Genomic DNA, 21722 nt, shown 5'->3' on the forward strand with positions numbered 1-21722 from the left:
AATATCAAAACTTACTAAAAATAAATTCTTACTAAAAATAAAAATATCCAAGTATTACTGCATACTCTTGGCCCATCAGTCTCAAGAAGAAAGCAGGCACCTTTATTGTAATCTACACATCATAAACTTGGCTAGTTTCTCAGCAAAGTACCCAAGTTCTCAATGCTCATATAAAATTTTTGTGACCATTTAAGCATTGCTTGGAACACATAGTAATAGCATCAAACCTTAAATTCACTTTTTTAGTTTTGTTTCATCCCTTTCTGAAATGTCTTTGGTCTAAGTTTGCGATTAAATACTCCCTTGTAAAATAACCACTTTAAACACAAATTGAATTCATACATGCAAAACTACAACTTAAAGACATCGGGAAAAGAAATAAAACATCTTATTCAAGCAGATGGAATACTTTCTCAAACAAATAAAAATCAGAATGAATTAAATAACACTTATTAACTTGGAAATTTCCCCCATAGCTTCATATTTAGAATAAAAAGTCTTTGCTCTAAATCTGCAGACACCATTTTTCCAATCTTACTGCTATGAATATTTGTTAAAATAGAACATCAGAATTTAGAATGCTTAACTAATGTGACTAGAAGCCAGCTGTTTCATAAAAACTAAATTTTTTGTAAATTTTTTTAGGACAGTTTTCAGACTACCTCCATCCTAGCAAATTAAACACCACCCTGATGTTTGCGGGCTATGGGATTAAAGTTTTTAACAGATATATCCCTAGCTTGCTTTCAGCCTGTGCCAGCTCTCCACCTCCCAGACAATTCTCAGGCACAGTTCAGGGTGAGCATGGGTCATGCACCAGTCCCAAGAGAGCTTAGCTGCAGCCCAGTCTGGGGTAAGAGAGAATTTCAGACTGCAGATGAAGGTTCTTCCATAGCAATGGGCATCAGTGTCACAGAAGTGTCCTGATCAAACTAATTTACTAGTATTGATGCAATCACAAGACAAGTAAATTTCGCCTCAACTTTTTAATCCAGGTTTCAAAGTACCACTCCTTACCTTTAATCCTTGCAAACAGCAATCATGCTGTCTGCTGCATTCTGGAAAAGGAAATGCCTTCCCAAGACAAGTAGGGTCCTGTGAGGCCAGGGCACAAAGGGACACAGAGCATATCAGATATATCACAGTTACTGGGAGGCAAATGTCAGATGTGCCTAGAAGCACCGTGGTTGTTGAAAGAACAGTTAGTTACATCCCATTTCACCACTGAGCATGAGCAGACACATGAGTCAGCTAATACAGACTGGCTCATGCACTGTAATATCTCACTTTATCTTAGTCTAGAGCAGCTCCTCCCTTTTACAACACCACACAGCAATTACAGTCCTTTCAGATGTAGACAGGCAGTCCATAAACCCGTGATGCTTGAGGCTGGGTATTTCTGAACGGCAGAAATAATCACGTGCCCTGTGTCTTACTGGGTTGGAGTGTATAAAACCCTCATACTCTGTTGCAAGTGAGTCAATGTAACTCCCACTGCACATGACTGGGCAACACCATCCTCTCCACAATAGATGTGGAAGAGCCACTTCAGCTCTCTTGGACAAGCAGCAGCTGAAACACTGCTCTCCTGAACTAAACATCTGGACCCAGCAGTTCAGCCCAAAGTATCTGCTTGTATTGCTTGACTCTTCAGAGTCTACACCACCTTGCTGCTGCACTAATGCCAGCCCTCACCTACCCCTGAAGAGGCAGCAACTTGTATCCTGAAGTGAGCCCTGAAGTTCAGCTGAAAGAACAAATTACCAGACAGCTGGTATCTTGGCAAGATTAACTAGGTTATGCACTTTAATACCATCTATGAAGACACAGCTGTGCCTCTTAACTTCCACATACCAAAACAGAGGAGGCAAAAGTCAGGAAAAGAAATCAAATCTTGGGAACATTACATCTGTTTTTACTTCTTCTGTAATAAATGTGGTTCTAAAAAGAAGGGAAGTTTTAGATGAAAATTTGTCATTCAAAAACAAACCACAGGAATTTTATGTCCTAGTGAAATGTTGTTGCTTGGATACTCAGGTAGAAATTTGTTACTGAAGTAAGAACTACTAAAAATAGCACAAGTGACATTTCATTTGGCATAAAGTCATAAAGGCAACATTTAGAGACACTGAGGGGAGATTCATAAATTTCAAAATTACTGGATCCCAAGCTGACCTTGCAGTCATGGGCTTTTTTACAGTTAGGAGAAGCTTTAGTATCATGAGATAAGGACAAGATGCAGAAAAACTGCATCACTGGGTGGCAAGATGAAATGCACTTTGAAAAACAAAATTGCTTTTATCAAAACAAATGGTCAAGGACTGCCAGTAACAAAGTGCAGATGAGACGGTAAATGACTTTGCAAGAATCTGTTCAGTACTTCAACACACAGATGAATCTCATCTATCACATAATTCCCTCCTCTACACTAAAACATCCTATACACAGGAGTCTACCTGGAGTACTTAACTAGCCAACAAACCAACACAACTGCTGCAGCTGCTGCTGCAGGTTGTCCAGGGCTGGCTGGAGCATCTCCCACGTTACACTGCAACATCAGACTATGACAGGCAAGAAAGAACACTGATATTCACAAAGACAGAATAAATACATCTTAGGTCCACCTCAAACGTTTTTTTGTCCAACTCAAACTTTTCCTTTCTGAGCAATAGGCAGTCTTGACTCCCTCGTTCGAGGAACATCTAACAATCACCCTACCAAGAGGGAAATAAAACATTGTATCAGGCAGGGAGGGAATGAGTTTGTAGCATGTGCAGATTCAGCAGCAAGGTCTTCATTAGCCCTGCTGAAGGGAAGCCAATGACAGCACTACTGGAGACTCAAAAGCTCTGACAGTTGTCTCAACACTCCTGGGCACATCTCAAAACACCTGGCAGATCCAAACTGGCTTCTGGCCCCAGGCTGGGCCTGCTCAGAGGCTGTGGGGCTGGACCTTAGGGGCAGGGTGTCTACTGGCCTAATTATCACACCAGGCTCCCTGTCCCTCATAGAGCAGCCTGCCCTCACTGTTCCACAAATGCCTCAGGGTTTGCATACTCTTAGCCAGGTGACAGAGTAGAAGCTATTATGGAGAAGGGAAATCACAGATATATTCCAAATTGTCCCTGCTGTTTTCATAAAAACTGCTCCAGCTGCCTGCCACAGCCCGATTCTGCTGAAATTTTCAGTTTCCTATCACAGATCTCTGTGTGGATCCTCTGTTCTCAACAGTGTGGAGGACATTATCAGTGCTTTCAGTGAAGACATCTACATCCTGGAATGGCAGTGTCATAACCTCTTCTGGTATTCTTGTTGTTGACAGCTGTGCATTTTATATGGGTTGTCACTGTGGAATATGTTAGTGGAATTTCTTTGGCTCTGGTACTTTGTGAAAGTGTTACCACACTGTAGAGTACAGCTTAATGTTCCATTCTATCCTTTGAATTTTTTTAGAAATATAAACATCCAGAAACAAAAAGCAATGACAGCTTTAGAGGCAAAGATCAGAACCTGCACTTTCCTCTCCTGCACATCAACCTATAAGTTGCTTTCCTTTCAGCCTTTTTACTCCTACATGTTTATCCAGGAACTCAGTTTCAAAATAAAAACATTCTATTCCTACCCAAATACCAAAAAACCTCATGTCATTCTGGGTTGCAGATAATCAAAACACTTCAAGCTCAAAGAAGCCTAAAATTACATCTAATCCTCAAATACTCAAATCGCTGTTATTCTTATGCAAATTCACACAGAAGCAGCATTCAGTTTTGGATTAGGTTTCCCTAGTTTGTAAACCAAAGAAAACATTCAGGCAATTTGGTATCTGACCTTCAGCATGAGGACAAGAGCATCATCTCTGGGAATGCAATTTCTGAGAAGACACAGATACATTAATACTCTCATAAATTCAGATGCCTAAAAGCTGGCAGTGGTAGAAAGTGGCTAACCTGGACCACTGAATGACACATCCCAACCTACGCAGGATTTAGGACTGGTTTTGTTCTTTGTCTTCTGCATGGTTTAGCTGCATATGCCTGTGCTGGTAAACATCCCCGAGTTTGCACTACAGCTTTACTATCTCTCAGACTTAATTTCTTGGTTGCACCAGACAAAAGGAGCTTTCTGTACACTGGGTGGTCTGAAGGGTGGGTATCAAATCACCATAACAACACACTGTAGAGCATTTCTTTCAAGATTCATAGTATTTTCTAAACATTAATTATTTTTCCAACTGGCGATACATATGCATGAAGCATGAGCCTCTCTGAGCTGCTAAAAGAGCTCTTCCACCTCCCTAGTGTCTTGTTAAAGTCACTTCTCAGAACCTTTTAAGTTGTGCAATGAGCTTGTTCTAGGTCTATTCCTTCTCCATCACTGAGTTGTCAGGCTGAAGTAATTAAGCACTGTTAATGAGAATAATAAAAGCCATTATCTTCAAACACACATTTGATCTTCCTGTCAAGTCATCATATATAGGCAGCAAATTTATCTCAATTCTTCACCTTCCCTCTGAGACAATATGGAGTATGTAAAGTCTTTATGTTTTTCTGAGATCTACACTTTCTGAATAAAATATGGTACTGATGTTATATATTAGTCCAATCAGAAATGGGGGGAGGCATGATGAATCAATAAAAATCATTCAAAACTCAGCACAAAGTATTTAGATCACTACTTTTTAAGATTATTTCAAGAGTTTGTTCAGGCACCTCATAACTATTCCTACAGCAAAGAATGACAAGAGCTATTTATTGCAGCTATGCTCCCCTGCATGTCAGGCATGACACCTGACAATTACTATACCCACCTGTATCAATGACTAAACAACCCTAAAACTGAATTCCTCCACACTCCTTTCTGATTAAAAACTCAAAAACACATAGAAAAGGAAAATAGGGGGTTTTGCCTGAAATAAACAGACACCCATCAGTGAGAAAGAGAATTCATTTTATGTTCACAGAAACGGCATCAGCACTATCTAACTCATCGCTGAAATGTTTTATGTTGACACTAAAATAGGACATGATACAACAAAGCCTGCCAGGAAGGTACTGAAAGTCAACAAGGCTCTAATATGAAAAACTGCCCTGCAAAACCATGAGGCCAGGAGAGAGAACAAAATTACATAGAGAGAAATTATATAGCAATGACACAGCAATTTAAAGAAGATAAATTAAGTGAAGCAAAAGATGGGCCTGCACAGAACTATTATGGTGCAGCAGAGGTGGCTCCTTGGGGCTGGGTGGGGTGCCAAAGGTGGCAGGTCCCTCTCAAGAAAAGGCAACTGGGGACAAGAGGGCAGCCCCAGCCCAGGGCACTGGGAGCCTCCATGGGCATGGCTGAGGCTGAGCCAGGATGTGGGGAACTGGAGACCAGCCCTGCTGCAGCATTCCAGGAAGCTGATGTGGGGTTCCAGACTGCGGGATGGTGGGGGAGCACAGCAGGGTGGGCTGGGATAGTCAAGCCCATTACCACCCTCAGAGCGCAGACAAAAGCAATACTAACAGCAACTGTGATACCAATTTAAACATAAAAATACCTTTAGCCTGATGTCAAAAGCAAAAGCTGCCCAATGTATGAGATAAAATGCTCTGCGTGCAGATAAAACCGCTGTCATACTAAAAATATCATCAGCAACTGACAGATGAAAATTCCTGTTTACAAACTCGCAGGAAGAACCAGATCATGAAGGATGCCACTCTTCGCAAAGCAGGCGAGAATGTCCATCAGGAAACATTCAGTATGGGCAAGACAATTAGGAGAAGAGGAAATCATAAATATGTAGTTACCAAAGTTAATAGAAGGGCCATTAGTGCCTTTCAAATCAGAAAGAAACTACACTGCTAATTTTAAAAGGTTAAATCTTGAAATCGTGATACAGCCTTTGATTTGATTAGTTGTCTCAAGATATAATTTAACAAGACATTCATCAACATGACTACAGAACATACTGTCAGTATTTTGGACAATACTAAGTACCACTAGTATTTAACAATGAGGATGACACTCCTTTGGTCATCTTGTTCAAGTTTTAGAAAAATTTTAGAACATGAATATGTGGCTACCCAACAGCAGAAAATCTTGCTGCAGTTAAAAATCGAATGTCAGGAGTGATGTTGGATTTCAAAAGACCAACAGCAGTATCTTTAAATTTTCATATTAAAAATAACCAAGATTTATAATTATAAAACAGAGTAAAGAATAATGGGTAAGTTACATAGAAGCAAGAGGAACTGAAATCAAATCAACACTGCCCAAATACATATCTAAACAGGATAAAACAAGAAAACATTAGGTACTAGGGGAAATTTTTGCTTTAAAATACACACGTGCCCTATTTTTCTAAAACTTTCCCATCCTATACAAGTACAATAAACACTGTTAGAAGACAGAGGGAAGTTATAAAGTGACTAAAAAAGGAAAGAGTCACATGAATATTAGAGAGTACAATTTACTTTGGTACCAGAAGGCTACTAATTTAAATGCCCAATCCCAACAGGTAAAGGGACACATGCTACAGAAGTTTGCTATGCCAAAAACATTTCCTTAGTAAGATGAAGCCCTAAACAGGCAATGAGGAAAAAAAATCAGCATAACAAGCAAACCAGGAGACATAGCACCCATCAAAAAGAAACAAGAATTTTGTTACAAAATCAGACAGTAACACACGCGTTCATGGATGATCAGAATCAGGGAGGCAGTGAGACTAGCCAAGTCACTGCAGTGGCTAAGTACCTGTCTGAGCTCTTTACCAAGGACCTGGTCTTTAAGACAACAATTTGATTTTCTTCTCTTCACAGCCTCCTTTACAGAAAAATTACCAGGTTTCATCACAAGAAGGCATCTCAAAGAATAAATGCTGTAGCCTCACAGGAAACCTAAACATCCAACTATCAGCAACTTACTACAAATTCAGAAAGTATTTAAGGTATTAGAGAAAAAAAATGCTTACAAAAACTTATACTAAAATACATCAACTATTCTCCAAATTATTTTTAAGAAATAAATGAAGAAGCTTGAGAAATTACTGATATAGCTCTGATCAGTTCCATTGAGAGCAACTAGAAAGCAAAAGTTAAAACAAACAAAAAAACCAAACCTAAAACACTGGGGAAAATACTGATAATACAATGCCAAATTCCCATCATTTCTGTCATGATAAACCAAATTCCTCTATAATTGTTTGATTTCCTCTGAGTTAAAAAAAATTGGGTGTGTATATGGTTATATATATGTATTAACACACACATATATATTTACATACATACTAGATATATATGTGTGTAAATACAAAGATATTTGACACATTTCCAAAAGCTTACTAAAACCAACAGTGCACGATTGTTTTGTAGCCTTAAAAATTACTTACAGAGTAATAAAGTCTTGAATTTTGGATGCCTTCCAATGACAAGAACGGCATGATTTTCCAGAAGTCAACAATGCATCCTACATTTATCACAGATTTGGAGAAGGCAGTAAACCAAAAAAAAAAAAAAAACAAACAAACCAAAAAATTGTCTCATGATACAAATGTATTCAGATTGGGAGAATGTCAGAATTTTAAGACTCATAAACTAAGTTATTGAAACTAGAAAGATTATTAGACAATGGCAAGATATTAAGTACAACCTAAAAAAAAAAGTAAAAAAATACTGGTAATGAAAAACAGAGGATAAGCATCTCTGAACTACAAGACAATCAGGGGAAAACTGCCTGCCTGCTAACTGCCCAAAGATCAATAAATCTCATAGTTGGTATTCGAGAACTATTTAAAAGAAAAAAAAAATCAAAGAGAATTCTTAAATACATATCAGACACACACTACTTAAAACAGTAATGCAACAAATGTGCTACATACATTCACATTCACATCAAAAGTACATCAATAGTAAGAGCACAGAAGTGCATGTACAACCCTTAAATGCTTTAGTACTATGACATGGAAAGAACTTTCAAGTATAATGAGATTGTAGAAGCTGAGATGTTTTATCACAAAATACAAAACTAAAAGCATTTTACCCAAAATACAAAAACAAAAAATTATGAAAATACAAAAAATGTTAATTAGACTCCTTTTTGCTTATTTATTAGACTGACAAAATCAAATTGCAAGCAGACTCCACTATTTCACACAGAATTTAAGCCACTTGTCAACAGCAACTCATATTCATGGAGATAAATAGTGTGATAATCTGTTTATTTACGCAGAAGAAAAAAAAGCAAATAAATCAACTTAAAATTATTTATCAGTCAGGTCATTAATCCAATACATAGAAAACAAGTCTTTGGAGTTTCAATTGCAGTTCAGATATAGAAAACATCTTGGTGCATTTCATATTTAATTAACTTGGTCGCACACAGCAGGGAGGGAACATTTTCTTTCACTGGCAGCACAAAACCAGACTTACTCTCTTACACTGAACAGCAATGCTCACACACACGGGTGCAAGTCAGAGTACTGACACCAACAGCAAAAGAAATATAGCCATTTCAGACAAAGGGACCATGCTAGTGTCTGTCCCCTTAGTGGTGTTCCCTCTCTCTGTACTTTCCGTGAGAGGGATTAAACTCTAGACTTGAAATTCTCTCACAGTAGGACACAACCTGATACTCAAGTCCCAGTCAGGCTTGATCCTAACTCTGCCAACTCAAGTACACAGCAGGAATCAGCACACAGGCACACAGCCTGAGAAATCTCATTCCACACATATACAGCTTTTACATTTGATTATAAGGAAAAGCTTAAAGGTTTCTCCAGCTTCAACTACAGTTCAGGGAATGAAGCCCATACTGCTCTCTAGGACTAGAGTGAACACTCCACAGGGTGCTCTCTGTGCCACTGGCAGGCAGGAGGAGAACAGAACAGAACCATGAAAGAGAAGGGACCAGCCTGATGAGGAAGTACAATTCACTCCTCTGCAAAGTTGATACTGGATAGTGCCCCACAGGAAGTCTCTCAATGCAAGCCCATTTTCTGCCTGCATTTTGTAAATGTAGACTCAAAAGGAATCCAACCTACAGCTAAAATTTAACCAGGAAGTGATGAAGGAAGGAAGAAAGGTGAACCAAGGGTAGAATAAAAGAATCACACTGGGTCTTCCACATGCTAGGAACAAACTTTTTTAAAAAAGAAAAGCTTCCCCCAACCTCCAGTGAAGAAGTATGCCCTGAAAAAGACCAGAAATGAGCAGACTCAAAGTGTATTGGCTGAGGAAACACAAAATAAAAATCCAGCATCAGGCAAAAACTATACAAAAGCCATCCATCAACATTTTAGTCATACATCCATATCTACAACAGACTATTCACAATGTTGGTCACTAAAAGGGCTACAAAAATCTAGGCACCAAATTGAACGTATATTTCAAGCTTAGAATAAAAATCATTCCCCAGTTGCTATTGACATTTAATCAAATCCTTACATTTGGTATTAAATTGCAAATTATTGCACAGACACACATGATCTCAAAGTGCAAACTTAATTCTTTAAATTCTCTTGAGTATCATGTGGTTCCCAAAGCCAATAAATGCTTCAGTATGACCGTCAAAATATCAAGGCATAAACATGCATTGTTTCTAGAGCCCTAACATAATCCTTATAAATTAGATTATAACTGCTTGATGTTGCTCTGTCCTACTGTACACCCACTTAAAACAGCACATTGGATGGCTGGGCTCTGAATAATCCAAGATCTGAAGGAAATGTATATCCGTGAGAAAGCAGAAATAAATGTACAATTTAAGTAGAAACATATAATGTTTACAAGAATCAATGTGATTTCATTTAATACAGTTTGCAACAGCAGAAAATGAGAATTTGGGTTGGTATTCTCAGAGTTAGGCTAGATCTGGCCTCACAAGAAGTATATGGACTTCATTAACAAGAGCTCTATTTTAAACTATTGAAACAGAACAATGCAAAAGTATCCTGTTGAGCATGGGAAATTACAAGGTAATTTCATCAAGGGACCTAATCAACTTTGGTTTTCTTCCTGTAGCTCATCTGTGTCTGTTCTTCTCTCCTTTAAAGAGATACCAAACCAAATGCTGCTTTAATTCTAGTAGTCACCTGGAGATGGACAAAAATTTCCTGCAAAGAAAAAAAAAGCCTACCCAAAATGACAACAAAAGTTTCTCAGCACTTACTCTGTAAAAATATGAATGAAGAGAGTAGAAAGCATAAAACCTGCTCTACAATAAAACAAAATGTCAGTATATTTAAAATGTTTGGTTTTTTCATTTGGAAATCAACTTCTTACTAAAAATTATGATCGGTTTTTCTCCAGAGAAGATTTCATATTTAAAACCTTCCAAAAACTGAGTTTTAATACAGAACTAATCTGTAATACATGGTATTATGAAATGGTTTCCAGCACTGGGTTATGATCTAAACAATGTGTAGTTACTTGGGAGAGAATTTCCAAGGCACAAACAGCAGTGAAGCTCCTAATTGCTGTTCAAAGTCATTGGGACTAGCAATCACATTGCTAGGTGTGCTTTTCAAACCATCCTATTCTGAAACCAGAACTACCTTAGCAACAATACCTTATTCTCTGAAGTTATACACGACTACACAGCAGTCGCTTCTCCAGACAAATGCTCTAGTCATTTCCTCATTTCTAGGACATAATGTAAACCCTTTATCTCTAGATTAAAAATTTATCTAGAGGTAAGGTAATTTAAGGCATTAAATATTTACAAACATCAATACCTAAGTTCCTGACTTACATGAAACTTAACAGAAGTTTAGTTTGAATAAAAAGCACAGCATTGCAAGTACCATTTCTCTTTCAAAAAAGCTCTTTTGCTAGAACTGCTCAGGATACTATATTATTATTATTGCAAAATGTCTGTCCAAATGATCACACATTTTCTAATGCTGCTTCTACCATGCCTAAGAAACCCTGTCACATGAGGAACTCCCAGAGGGTAATCTGATCAGGCAGAAGCAAAGTCTGCAAGCAGAGTTTGACAGGATATTCATTTCAGTACCCAGCAACAAACATTCCAGGGCTAGTCTGTTCACCTATAGTCTCATCTGCAAATTGCCCAAAACATGTCTCTGAAAGCTGTATATAAAGGGTCACACTTTAACCCATTTTGTGAAGTAAAACATACACACATCTCTTTAATCCCAGTATAGAAGAGCTCTACTAATTTTAGATCCACGTGGTGCAAAGTGTCATAGCTCTCAGATAGCTGGATACCTGAACCTCAGGCCAAACTAATTTAGTTTTCCAACACGATTAGGCTTTGAATCCCACTCAACCGCTGATCTGTATTTATAGGCATTGCAGAACACCTCATTAAACACTGGAATTTCATGTTAACTATGAAACTGAATAATGAAAATATGTTTAAAAGCAAACAAAAGGTTCAAAAGGGACATGTGGCTTTAATCAAGAACACATTTTTGCCTATGCCACTGAATAGCTCATCAGAGGTCTAATCCTCCTTGCCTTACAGAAATAGTTACACTAATTTATGTGATTGCAAGGTACAGAATTTAACTCTCAATATATTTGCCTAGAATCTTCATCCTTTCATAGATTTATTGGCAGCTATTGTCATCTTGCACAAAATCCAAAGAATTGATAAATTAACACTGCACAGCAAAATGATGTGCTCAGCAGGTACAGTAAAATTAAATCCAGAAATATACTGACTTGCTTTTGATACAGCTGTGGCCAAATTTGAACACCCTAAAGGAGGACCCATTGCAGCCAGAAGTATGACTTATCAAAGGCTGAGCTATTCCTTGGGCCCCAATCTTGGGAAGAGGCTTGCATGGGTGCATTTCCAAAGCCAGTTTTCCCCACAAAAGCACCAGAGTCTGCCTACACAGATCAGCTTGTATGATCTGGCTATTAACATGCCCTTCAGAATCTGACCAGCAGACTGAAGTGTCTTTGTAAGCATTGTTTCACCTGTTTGAAAGCTGGGTTGACTGGAAGCATTCAGTACATGAATATTTTCACCCACTACAGAAAATCAAGGCTTTGTTAAATTAAACAGCTTTAATGATGTTTTACAGGAAACATTTCAGGCATGCAGCAATAAGCTGCATTCATATTTGACATTTACAAAACTTTATTCTTTTAACCCTGAACTTATAAAATATTTGCACTTAAATTCAAGCATGTGAATAAGCCCATTTTTATTTTACAAAGCACTTAATTCCAACTACATGTTGAAACAGTGGAATAAATTCCTTAAATCAGGCATGTTTTAAATAGTATAGAGGGGGAAAAAATAATGCATAATCTGGTTTTCAAGCAAAATATCACTAGAAATTACCGAACTAGATCACAGCTAACAACTGCAAATACCTCAAAGAAATATATAAACTGAACCAAAACAAGTCTTTTAACACAATGACTGAAGTTTATTTTCCTTTTCTTCCTCCTCATACTTAACCACCTCTTGGTTTTCATTCTAAGAAAAGAATTATGGAATACTCCTGTGAGCTCTATTTTAAAGATTTTGCCGACTCAGTGGGAATTGGGAAGTACCAGAAAAACAACGAAGCAGACCTTTAATCTCTGCCCCAATTCACATACCAAAGATATTTGAATCGATGGCCAAATTCTGTCTTATTTAACCCAACAGGTATTATTAAAATCAAGAAAAAGCCACTGCAGTTAATGTATACCATCAAACTCGGCTTCAGACAAACCTTGTAGAATTGCCCAATATTCAGGTTCTTGTTATTTTTCAAGACCTCTTCAATTTAGCTCAAGTGAAGAGCTCATACAATTCAAATCAGCAAGATCTGGTTCTTGTTTAGGTTGAAATGTGTCGGACAAGATATCCCATCTCCAAGCACTTTAAAAGTTGAAACATTCCAACTAAATAAAGATATTGAAACAAGAGTAAAACTGCAGGTTTTACATTTTTATGTGGCCCAAGTCGGCCATTAATTTTGGCTGACTTCAGGCAGCACAAGAGCTATTATGTTTCCATCTCTAAGTGAAGATATTTTCTATTGGCTAAAATCCTTTCTTCCCAGGAGGCTAACCTGTTGTAGGAAATATGCTAGGAACATGAAAAACAGTTGTCTTCTTGATGAAGAGTTGCACAGTGGCAAACAAACGACCTGCAGCTGGATAATCCACACATGCCCTCCACTAGTCAGCAAAAAAGTCTTTCCCATTTGGAAACAAAAAACAAACAAACAAAAAAAAACCACAAACAAACAAAAAACCAAACAAAAACAAAAAGTGATCAACTCCAAGGCTAGATACTACCAGTACCTGAAAAGAGATCCATCCATCGTGGAAATTCCTTACACACCCTGCAAAACTAACACCTCTCTGCCACCATTTTTTCTTATGCCAAAGAAGGAAAGTAAATTAAAAGCACCTAATCAATTACTCACTTCAGGATTTCCTTCTGTGTTCAAAATCAGAAGCCCTGAAGCAGGAGATCCAATTAATTCACAGCTGAGAGCCCAAAGAGCAAGATTTCTGCTGACTGAAAATTCAGGTCCCCGACTTCAAAGCATAAATGAGGAAATGAGGAAAATCACATTTTTCAAAGCCAGGAGCAACTGTCAGGGCCCCTTCTGTCTTTGCTCTATGAAGAAGAGTATCTCTGGACTAAGTCTGATACTGATCATTTGTAAGAGTCTCCAAATTCCTAAAATGCAGCAGCAGTTCATTTATAGATGGACAAAAACCACTCTGTACAAATGCTTCCTTCTTGAATTCAGCTCAAAGAAGCTGCAGGACAGGCATCTATTGTTTTTTATCTTAATACAAAAACTCTACCCAAACAATGTCAGAACAGCTTTACTTGACACTACCATCAATCAATCATTAGAACAAATCACATTGCTTCTGAACCCTACACAGGCAATAAAATGCATCAGATGACCTGCTAGCTCTCGTCCATCTCCAGCGTCTTTGTTCTCAGAATACAGAACCAAAGCTGTTTGCTCTGTTTCAGCTGAATGTGTAGCATTACAGATCTTTTTAAAGCAAGAGACCCATGCCAACAGTGAAACAATGTACCAAAGCTTAAACAACATAACCTGCATTTTGCTATCCCTGGTATCAGACTTGCCCCTCTTTCCTACAAAGACAGGGGCTATGCAGAGAGCCCAAAGCACCGAAAGGAAGCACTAATCAGGCACCCAATCCAAACAATACATTCATGAGATACCTTTCCTAGCGTTAAGAACAATTCAGTGAAATCCCTGAACTGCAAGACTATGTTTTTGTGGGCAGTCACATCCAGCTGAATTTCCTAACAGATCTGATTCCTATAGAGGTAGATACACAAACCTACAGCCTTTAAAGGTCTGCATGGCCCAGATAACCCTACATATTTTCAGCTTTTGCAGCTCACATGACTGTTAAGAACATTGTTGAATAATTGTGATTTATTTAACTCCATGAAGTAGCTCTTTTTCAGATACCACAATCACATGGTCATTAACAGACATGCCCATATAAATAATGATGGGAAAGGGAGACATCTTAGATATGTAATTGTTCAAAATCCTGCAGAAAAAGAAGGTTGTTGCAATTGCTATTCAAATAAATGTTTACTAACTCAACTGAAAAATATATTAAGACGTTTTACTGAAATGAATTAACCATTTCACAGGAATATAAATCTTCATTCCCAGTGTATTACTTCAGATTTGTAGCAGAGGAAATCCTAATGAACATACTGAATTTACAGCTTAAAATGGTGACAAATAATGATGGTATGGAACAATGCATAACTACACCATTGGCTAGAGATGCATTTAATGTTGTAAAAATTAAATATATACAAAACACTATAGGAAATTTTCTTACTTATCAAGAAGGCTGCAGCTAAGTATTTTATTGTGTTCCCAGGCAATGGTGACATAATTATTCTTGCTGCTTTGTAAGGTAAGTTCTTTACATCCTCCCAGAAGAGTCAAATATAGTTTGAGGTAAAGTTGAACCTTTAGCTATACTAACAAATATTTGTACAACTTCTCATCTTCCTATTCAGTCACTAACAAAATGTGAAATATGTAAAAAGCTTCAGATAAACTATACTAGATGTCTTAATGACATTCTCACAATAAAGGCTTTGCTTTTGAATCCTTTGAGGTGCTACCAATAAAGAAGCATTTTCCCCCTGAGTAAGTAGCTTGATTCAACATGATTTAAAAATCATCTGAGATAACATGACTTGTTTTCTCCACCAAAATCCTTCAGAAATACTGCCAAATAATTACTACATGAATCAATTAAAAAAAATTGACAAGCAACTGAGCTGAATCAGAAAATGACACTCTCTTCTCCCATAGCAAACAGCACTTCTGTGCTATCTCAGATTTAGCAAACAGTTGCCTAATTATTTACTGTCACAGCCAGAGACATGATCAGCAGACATAATTTCGAGACAGACAAATATCCTGGTTTCAACTCTAAAATCAAGAAGGTACTTGGTATTGCATGGTCTTTGATATTTGCAGCCTGCTTCTTCTCCAGAAATGGATGAACAGTAAAATTTCACTTTTCCACATTTAAAAAGTGTAGCTTTTATCTTCCTAATCTTAATGATGCAGCATCATACAATCCCAAGCCTTCTAAGACAGGCAACAAATTTTGCACAGCTGACACTGCTAGTTACAGTACTCAACAGCTGGGGTATAGATAATTTGGCACACTGATAATGCCCTAGATGAGTATGAGAGTGTTCTGCACACAGTAGTAAGGGGGGAAAAGGAAAAAAGAACTATTAGCATAAAAATTATAGATTGGATTATAAAGTCAACATGGTTTGCATTACTATAGGAGGTGTTTACAAAACTGAGAAATTCAGAGCAATGGCACTCCCTCTTCAAAGCCTATATTGTAGCAATTCTTTTCTGATTAGATCAGCTCCCATAGCAAGTCATCAGAACAACAATCGCTGTAGTGAAGTCATACTACTGGGACTGGAATGGGAAATCATGACTGCCTTGGAAACACATTTTAAAAAATAATGTGTTTTCCAGGTTTACAATATATCTTAATTAAAACAAGTCCGAATCTTTACCTCTGCTCCAAATAGCTGAATAAAATACACCTTTAGCAGCAAAACACAGCATACCAATACACTGAATATGACACTAAAAACTGAGACAACAGAAACTGGATCCTTTCAAAAAATTTCAGGATTTGGCTGTCACTGAAAATAGCATGTGAATGGGCTCAATGTTAGCACCATAACATTATATACTCAAATACTTTCAGCATGTGCTTTATTTCTTATAGAGATGTAAATTAGTTTTCAGAGTTTATTTTAATTAAATCCTTTTGTTCCCCAACACATGAAAACTAAATCTTTCAGCCCTTTTCCTGATAAAGCTCCCCCTGAAATAGGGGAAATGAGGCCTAATCTCTTTCCCAGGTTTTAAGCAAGTAGACAAACTGGTATGAGAACGAACCTTATTAAACCTTATTGTAGCAAGAAATCAAAGGTAATTCAAAGCAGAATAGCAGTGCTTTGGGTTAGAATCAGAACATAAAAACAGGTTTTCTCAGTGTTTATTTATGAAGTAAATAATCCGTCAGCTCTTAAATTTTGCAAACATAAGATCAACTACATATAAATTGATGACCTAAAAGAAATAGAGAATGAAATAAAGATGTGCTTTTGAAGATGATGGTAATCATCAAATGGTAATTACTCCTCTCAACTAAAAGGCACTAATGCGTTTCAGTACAGAAACAGTGCACATGCTCTATAGCTGCATTGACACAACGGGCAACAGACACAAAGGAGTCATTAGTCGATACTGTTAATGACACATGAAATCACAAGTGACACTGCTATAAAGTAGATTCAGACCTGGCAAGTTCTCAGAGTACAAAATAACCATCTGTAGAGAGTCTATTTTTTTAAATATTGCCACTAGCAACCTGGAACAAATAAAATCAGTTATTGGTATCTTCAATCAAGCTCTCTTAAATTATGCCACTCCCATTCCCATCAGGGGAAACCATTTAACAAAAATCTTCGGAAGTGACAGGAAACATACAGCTGAAAAAATTCAGATATGAAATCTAACCTATCTCATTCTCTAACATTACAAAAGGACTCAGCACTGCAAATGTCAGCATATGCTGTGATATGTTGTAAAAACTATTTCAGGGATGAATGTTCAATCTGAACAGTTAACTCTATCTCTTTTGCACTTCAATTAAAATCAGATATGTAATGTTTTTTATAAGCTTTTTCAGATTTAGTACTAGCAAACGTATTGAAAAACAGCAATGAATCATCCAAACCATCCCTTCCATCCTGATGCATTTAAGAAATCAATGTAATTTACATTTCTAGCAAGACGAATTTAGCTGTGTGCATCCTTGATACAATAAATGCCTTTTTCCTTATTTTTCTGTATTCGAGGAAAAAACTCAAATGCTACTAAGTTCATTCTTTGCCCAACCACAAAAAAAATAGTAAATATATAAATGAAAAGGTAGAAATTAACGGAAGCTTTAAATACAAGTGCACATCGATACGTAAACCACTGTGTCCGCACTGTACTCGAAAAACACTTTTAAATACACGAGAGAGCGTGTCACCCACTGGTAAGGTGACATGGTATTTCTATTTATCGCAGAAGCCGCCCACGTCCGTCCCCTCCAGATCGACCCAACTCGGCGCCACCGATTCCTCCACCTGGCCGACAGCACCGGAGCCTCCCGGTCCGCAGCCGCCACACCCGGCGGGGCGAGCGGCCGCCCGGCAGCTGGGATGGCACGGCGCGGGGAGGGCTGCCCTACCTTTATATCTCTCCAAGACATCTTCGTAGGCTTGCAGGTACTCCTGCTCCTCGGCGTAGAAGTACGCGCCGGGAGAGAGGTAGCCAGCCATGGCCGGCAGCTAACCCAGCCCAGCCCAGCCCAGCCCAGCCCTGCTCGCCCGCCCGTGCGGCTCCGGACAGCCGGCAGCCTCAGGGGCGGCACAAGAAAAACCCCGGCAGCAGCGACAGAGAGGCGGGCGGGGGGCGGCGCTGCCAGCCCGGCCGAGGAAACGCCCCCCCAGCCGCTCGGGTTTCGGTGGCCGCCCTTCGGAGCGCATAGAGGGGCGGCCCCAGCCGCAGACCCCGGCTCCAGTCCCATCGCCAAGGCACCGCCTTCGGGGCCGCCGAGCTCTCGCCGCCTCTCGCCCGCCCTCCGTGCCTTTGCCCTGGCCTCCCCGCGGGACCAGAAGGGCGGTGGCCGCCGGGGCAGGGACGCGACGCCCGCGGCAGTGACGGGCTGGTGGGGACACTGTCACCCTGCGGCGCTGGCGGACACCGCTGGGGACTCGCAGCCAGGGACCGACCAGGAGCCGCGGCATCAGCAACCAGCCGGGGCGGGATCCCCTCCCGCCCGGCGGAGGGGAGGGGCGCGCCAGCCCCGCCGCAGGTGTTACCGCCGCTCACCCGCCCCTGGCCGCGCCCCCCCGCCCTCTGGCCCTGACCCCCGCGCTGGGGCGGTACCTGCTGCCCTGCCCCGGCCCGCCAGGTCCCCCACCCTGCCCACCCTGCCCGCGGAAGGGGGCCAGGGGCTGGCTCCGCAACCGCCGCCTCGCTCACGGCCGCATCCTGCGGCTGGTGGGAGGCTGGCACCGCAGCGCGCCCGCTGCCCACGCTAATAGCGCCGTTAAGATGGGTTGCCCTGGGAAATGGTGTCCCGGGAAGGGACACACGGAGGTGCACATAAAAGGAGGGTGGTTGGGGGAAACAACAACGGTTTTCCCGGGGGCACCGGCGCCCGCCGCATCTTTCTGGGATTCATTTACAGGCATTTTCCAGATCTCGCTGGGGAGAAGTGGACCTACGCCCTATTTTCGACATCATTTGTCGCCGGGCCGCGGACCAGCGCCCGCCGGCGCCTCCGGCACACCGCCGACTCCGTCCCAGTCCCCGTCTACCCCGGGCGCAGCCCCGGCCCCGAGCGGACAAAGACCGGCGACTGGTCCCCCGCCCCCCACGGAGCATCATCGGCCGCCGCCGCGGCCTCTCATTGCGCTGCGGGCGGTCCAGCGCCGCTTTCCCTCGGGACAGCCCGGTGATGCCCCGGCCTTGCGGGGCAGAGGAAACGCCGGTACCAGCTGAAGCGGCCTCCGCCGAGGCTGCAGCCCCCGGCCGCTGATGTGTTTTCGCATGAAAGTTTAATGGGCGCACCTGCGCGTGTTTCGGCTCGCCTTCCACACGCATCAGTTCACCCAGCCGGAAAACGCCGCCAAAGAGCTTAGTCACCGCCCGGCGGGGCCGCGCTCTGAAAGGGAAGGGACGGGGGTCCCTCTGCCCCCTGGCCACCCCCTGCCCGGCCGCCCCCGGCCGCGCCTTACCGGCGATGCGCAGCACGGCCCGTTCGGCGGGGTCCAGCACGGAGCCGCCCTGGATCTTCCGCTTGGACCGCTCATGTTTGGGCAGGTTCCAGGGCAGCGTGTCCCCCGGCGCCGGCGACACCGTCCCCGACCTTTGGCTGAAGTCCTCCTCGTCGGAGAAATCGGCGGAGGACGACATGGAGCATCGGTAGGACGCGTTGCCGGAGCTCTGCACGGGGAGACAGACACACAGACAGGATGCGTGGGGAGCGGCTCGGGACCGGGGCCTCAAGTGGCAGCAGCGAGTACCCGCCCCGCGTGGCGTGGAGAAGCATCTCACGGGAAAAGGAGGGTAGGGGGGAGAGATGCCGCTCACCATTGCCGTGAATTTAGGGGGGAAGAGGGGTGCGAGTGCCAAGGGAGATCCTCAAAAAAAAAAAAATAGCTGTTCTTTAGCGGGAGTGCATTTGGAGGGATGTCTTGAGAGAGCCGTGGCCTGCGGCCGGGCAACCAGCTCGCAAATGAGCCTCCCACTTCCCCAACAATAAACCCAGCAGCAACAACAGCCGAAAAAAAAAAAAAACAACCACCTTCCCGGCTACAGATCGATGGCGTTTGGCTCCCCCGCCAGGACAAGGGGAAGATTTGCCATCGCCGAGGTGCTGGTGAAATCGTTCATGTAAATCCGCCCCTGGGGCAGCCCCACGGCGTCTTTGTTACCGGTCCGGGCCCCGCCGCGCCCCCTCCTGCCTCGCGTCCTCGGGGGCAACCAGGCAGGGCCGGTTAGCGGGGACGGAGGGAAGGAAGCGGGGAGGGAAGCAATACGGTGTCTCAGAGCAGCCCCTTTGGGTAGCAGGGCACGATAGGCGGCCTTCGGTCACAGTTTGCGAAAAGCGGCTTCGGAAACAAACGACTGAGCTCGGCGTGTAGAATGTATCCACCTTCAGGCTTCTCAGCTACCCAAAAAAAGAGCTCTTGCAAAAACATAAATAAACACTGATGCAGTGAAGGGAGGGGGCTGCTGCCATTTCTGGCTTCCCTGTTTAGGATGAAGTGGGAAACGGTGATGACTGAAATATAACATTTCAACATCATATTGAAATTTAGTGTACATTATTATAAACAGGTTATCGGGACACAATGGAGGGCAAGGTGCTGTTTCTCTTCCCCTGCATTTTCTCATTGGAGAGACCTGTAGTTTCTACAGGGCATCTAGCAAGAAAATGATGGATTTGATTTGTGATTTCATGTGGGATCCTCTGTGACAGTCTTTCAAAAATGCTACCTGATACTGGACCAATTATGATGTTAATTTTTAGGTGTATGCTGTTCTCAGCTTGGAGAGGTGGAGTAGAATCATAGAATCACAGACTAGTTTGAGTTGGAAGGGACCTTTAAAACCCATCGAATTCCAACCTCCCTGCCATGGGCAGGGACATCTTCCACTAGACCAAGTTGCTCAAAGCCCCATCCAACCTGGCCCTGAGCACTTCCACAGCTTTGCTGGGCAAGCTGTTCCCATGCCTCGCCAACTTCATAGTGAAGAATTGCTTCCTTATAACTAATCTATATCTACCCTCTTTCAGCATATTTTGTTATGCAGAGACAGCCTCATTCCACCATTCCAAATTCCAGGGGTTTTTATACTAAAACAGCTAGTATTTTTATGCTTGTCTTGTAGTATTTTTTTTTATTTAGAGGCTTCAAAGGTACCTTTACTTACAGAAGAGATTAGTATGGTGATTGAGATCTGATAAAATTTGTTGTTGCTGTCTGAACCTTTTACTGTCAGTTATCATAGAGGGTATTTTACCCATTTGAAAACTCAGAAACGCATAATCCAGAGAAATAACATGATGCACTCTTGGCTATGCATAGAAGTGCCAATAATATACAGTTAAATAATATGCCAAAATAAGAGGGGATCTCTTAATAGTGTTTTTTCCTCCTGGCCTCCTTCACTTCTATCCCAATCCTCTTTTCTTCTTCTACAGTACTTTATGGTGAAGTTCAAAAGGGGAGAGTTGAGAAAGAGGAGACAAATAAATAATTAAAAAACCCAGTTAACTGAATTCTTGTTCACTGTACTGTGATGTGAAGAGAGCAAGAACTAACTGCAGAAAAACAGAAACATGAGATGTCTGATACTAGCTCTGATTGCCTTTATAATTAGTTTTAGTGCAGAGATTATTTTTCTGTCAGTTTGTATAATAAGTACTGTAGAATCTCATAAAGCATGATGGTCACATACAGGTGCCTTCTTGATGGGAGCTGGAAGTGCTCAGCTTGCTGCGGCGTATAAAGGGTACTTTGCTGTACTAGGTAGGACTACCAGGGCCTCTGAGGTGCTTAGTCAGAGATTAGGTTCCCTGTGGCCTGTCCTTAGCTCCCGATTCTGCCCTAGAAGAGAAAGTGGGCCTTTAATC

General features: G+C 41.4%; 1 protein-coding gene across 1 annotated transcript in view; it reads right to left on the reverse strand.

Moving 5' to 3' along the window:
* Positions 1 to 21722, reverse strand: part of LOC139668697 (dystonin-like) — a 301638-nt gene that overhangs the window by 246944 nt on the left and 32972 nt on the right. Inside the window, 1 exon segment of the mRNA XM_071548494.1 lies at positions 19318 to 19525. Coding sequence (XP_071404595.1) covers positions 19318 to 19525 — 208 coding nt within the window.

The sequence above is a fragment of the Pithys albifrons genome, chromosome 2 (assembly GCF_047495875.1).
Source record: "Pithys albifrons albifrons isolate INPA30051 chromosome 2, PitAlb_v1, whole genome shotgun sequence".
Classification (NCBI taxonomy): domain Eukaryota; kingdom Metazoa; phylum Chordata; class Aves; order Passeriformes; family Thamnophilidae; genus Pithys; species Pithys albifrons.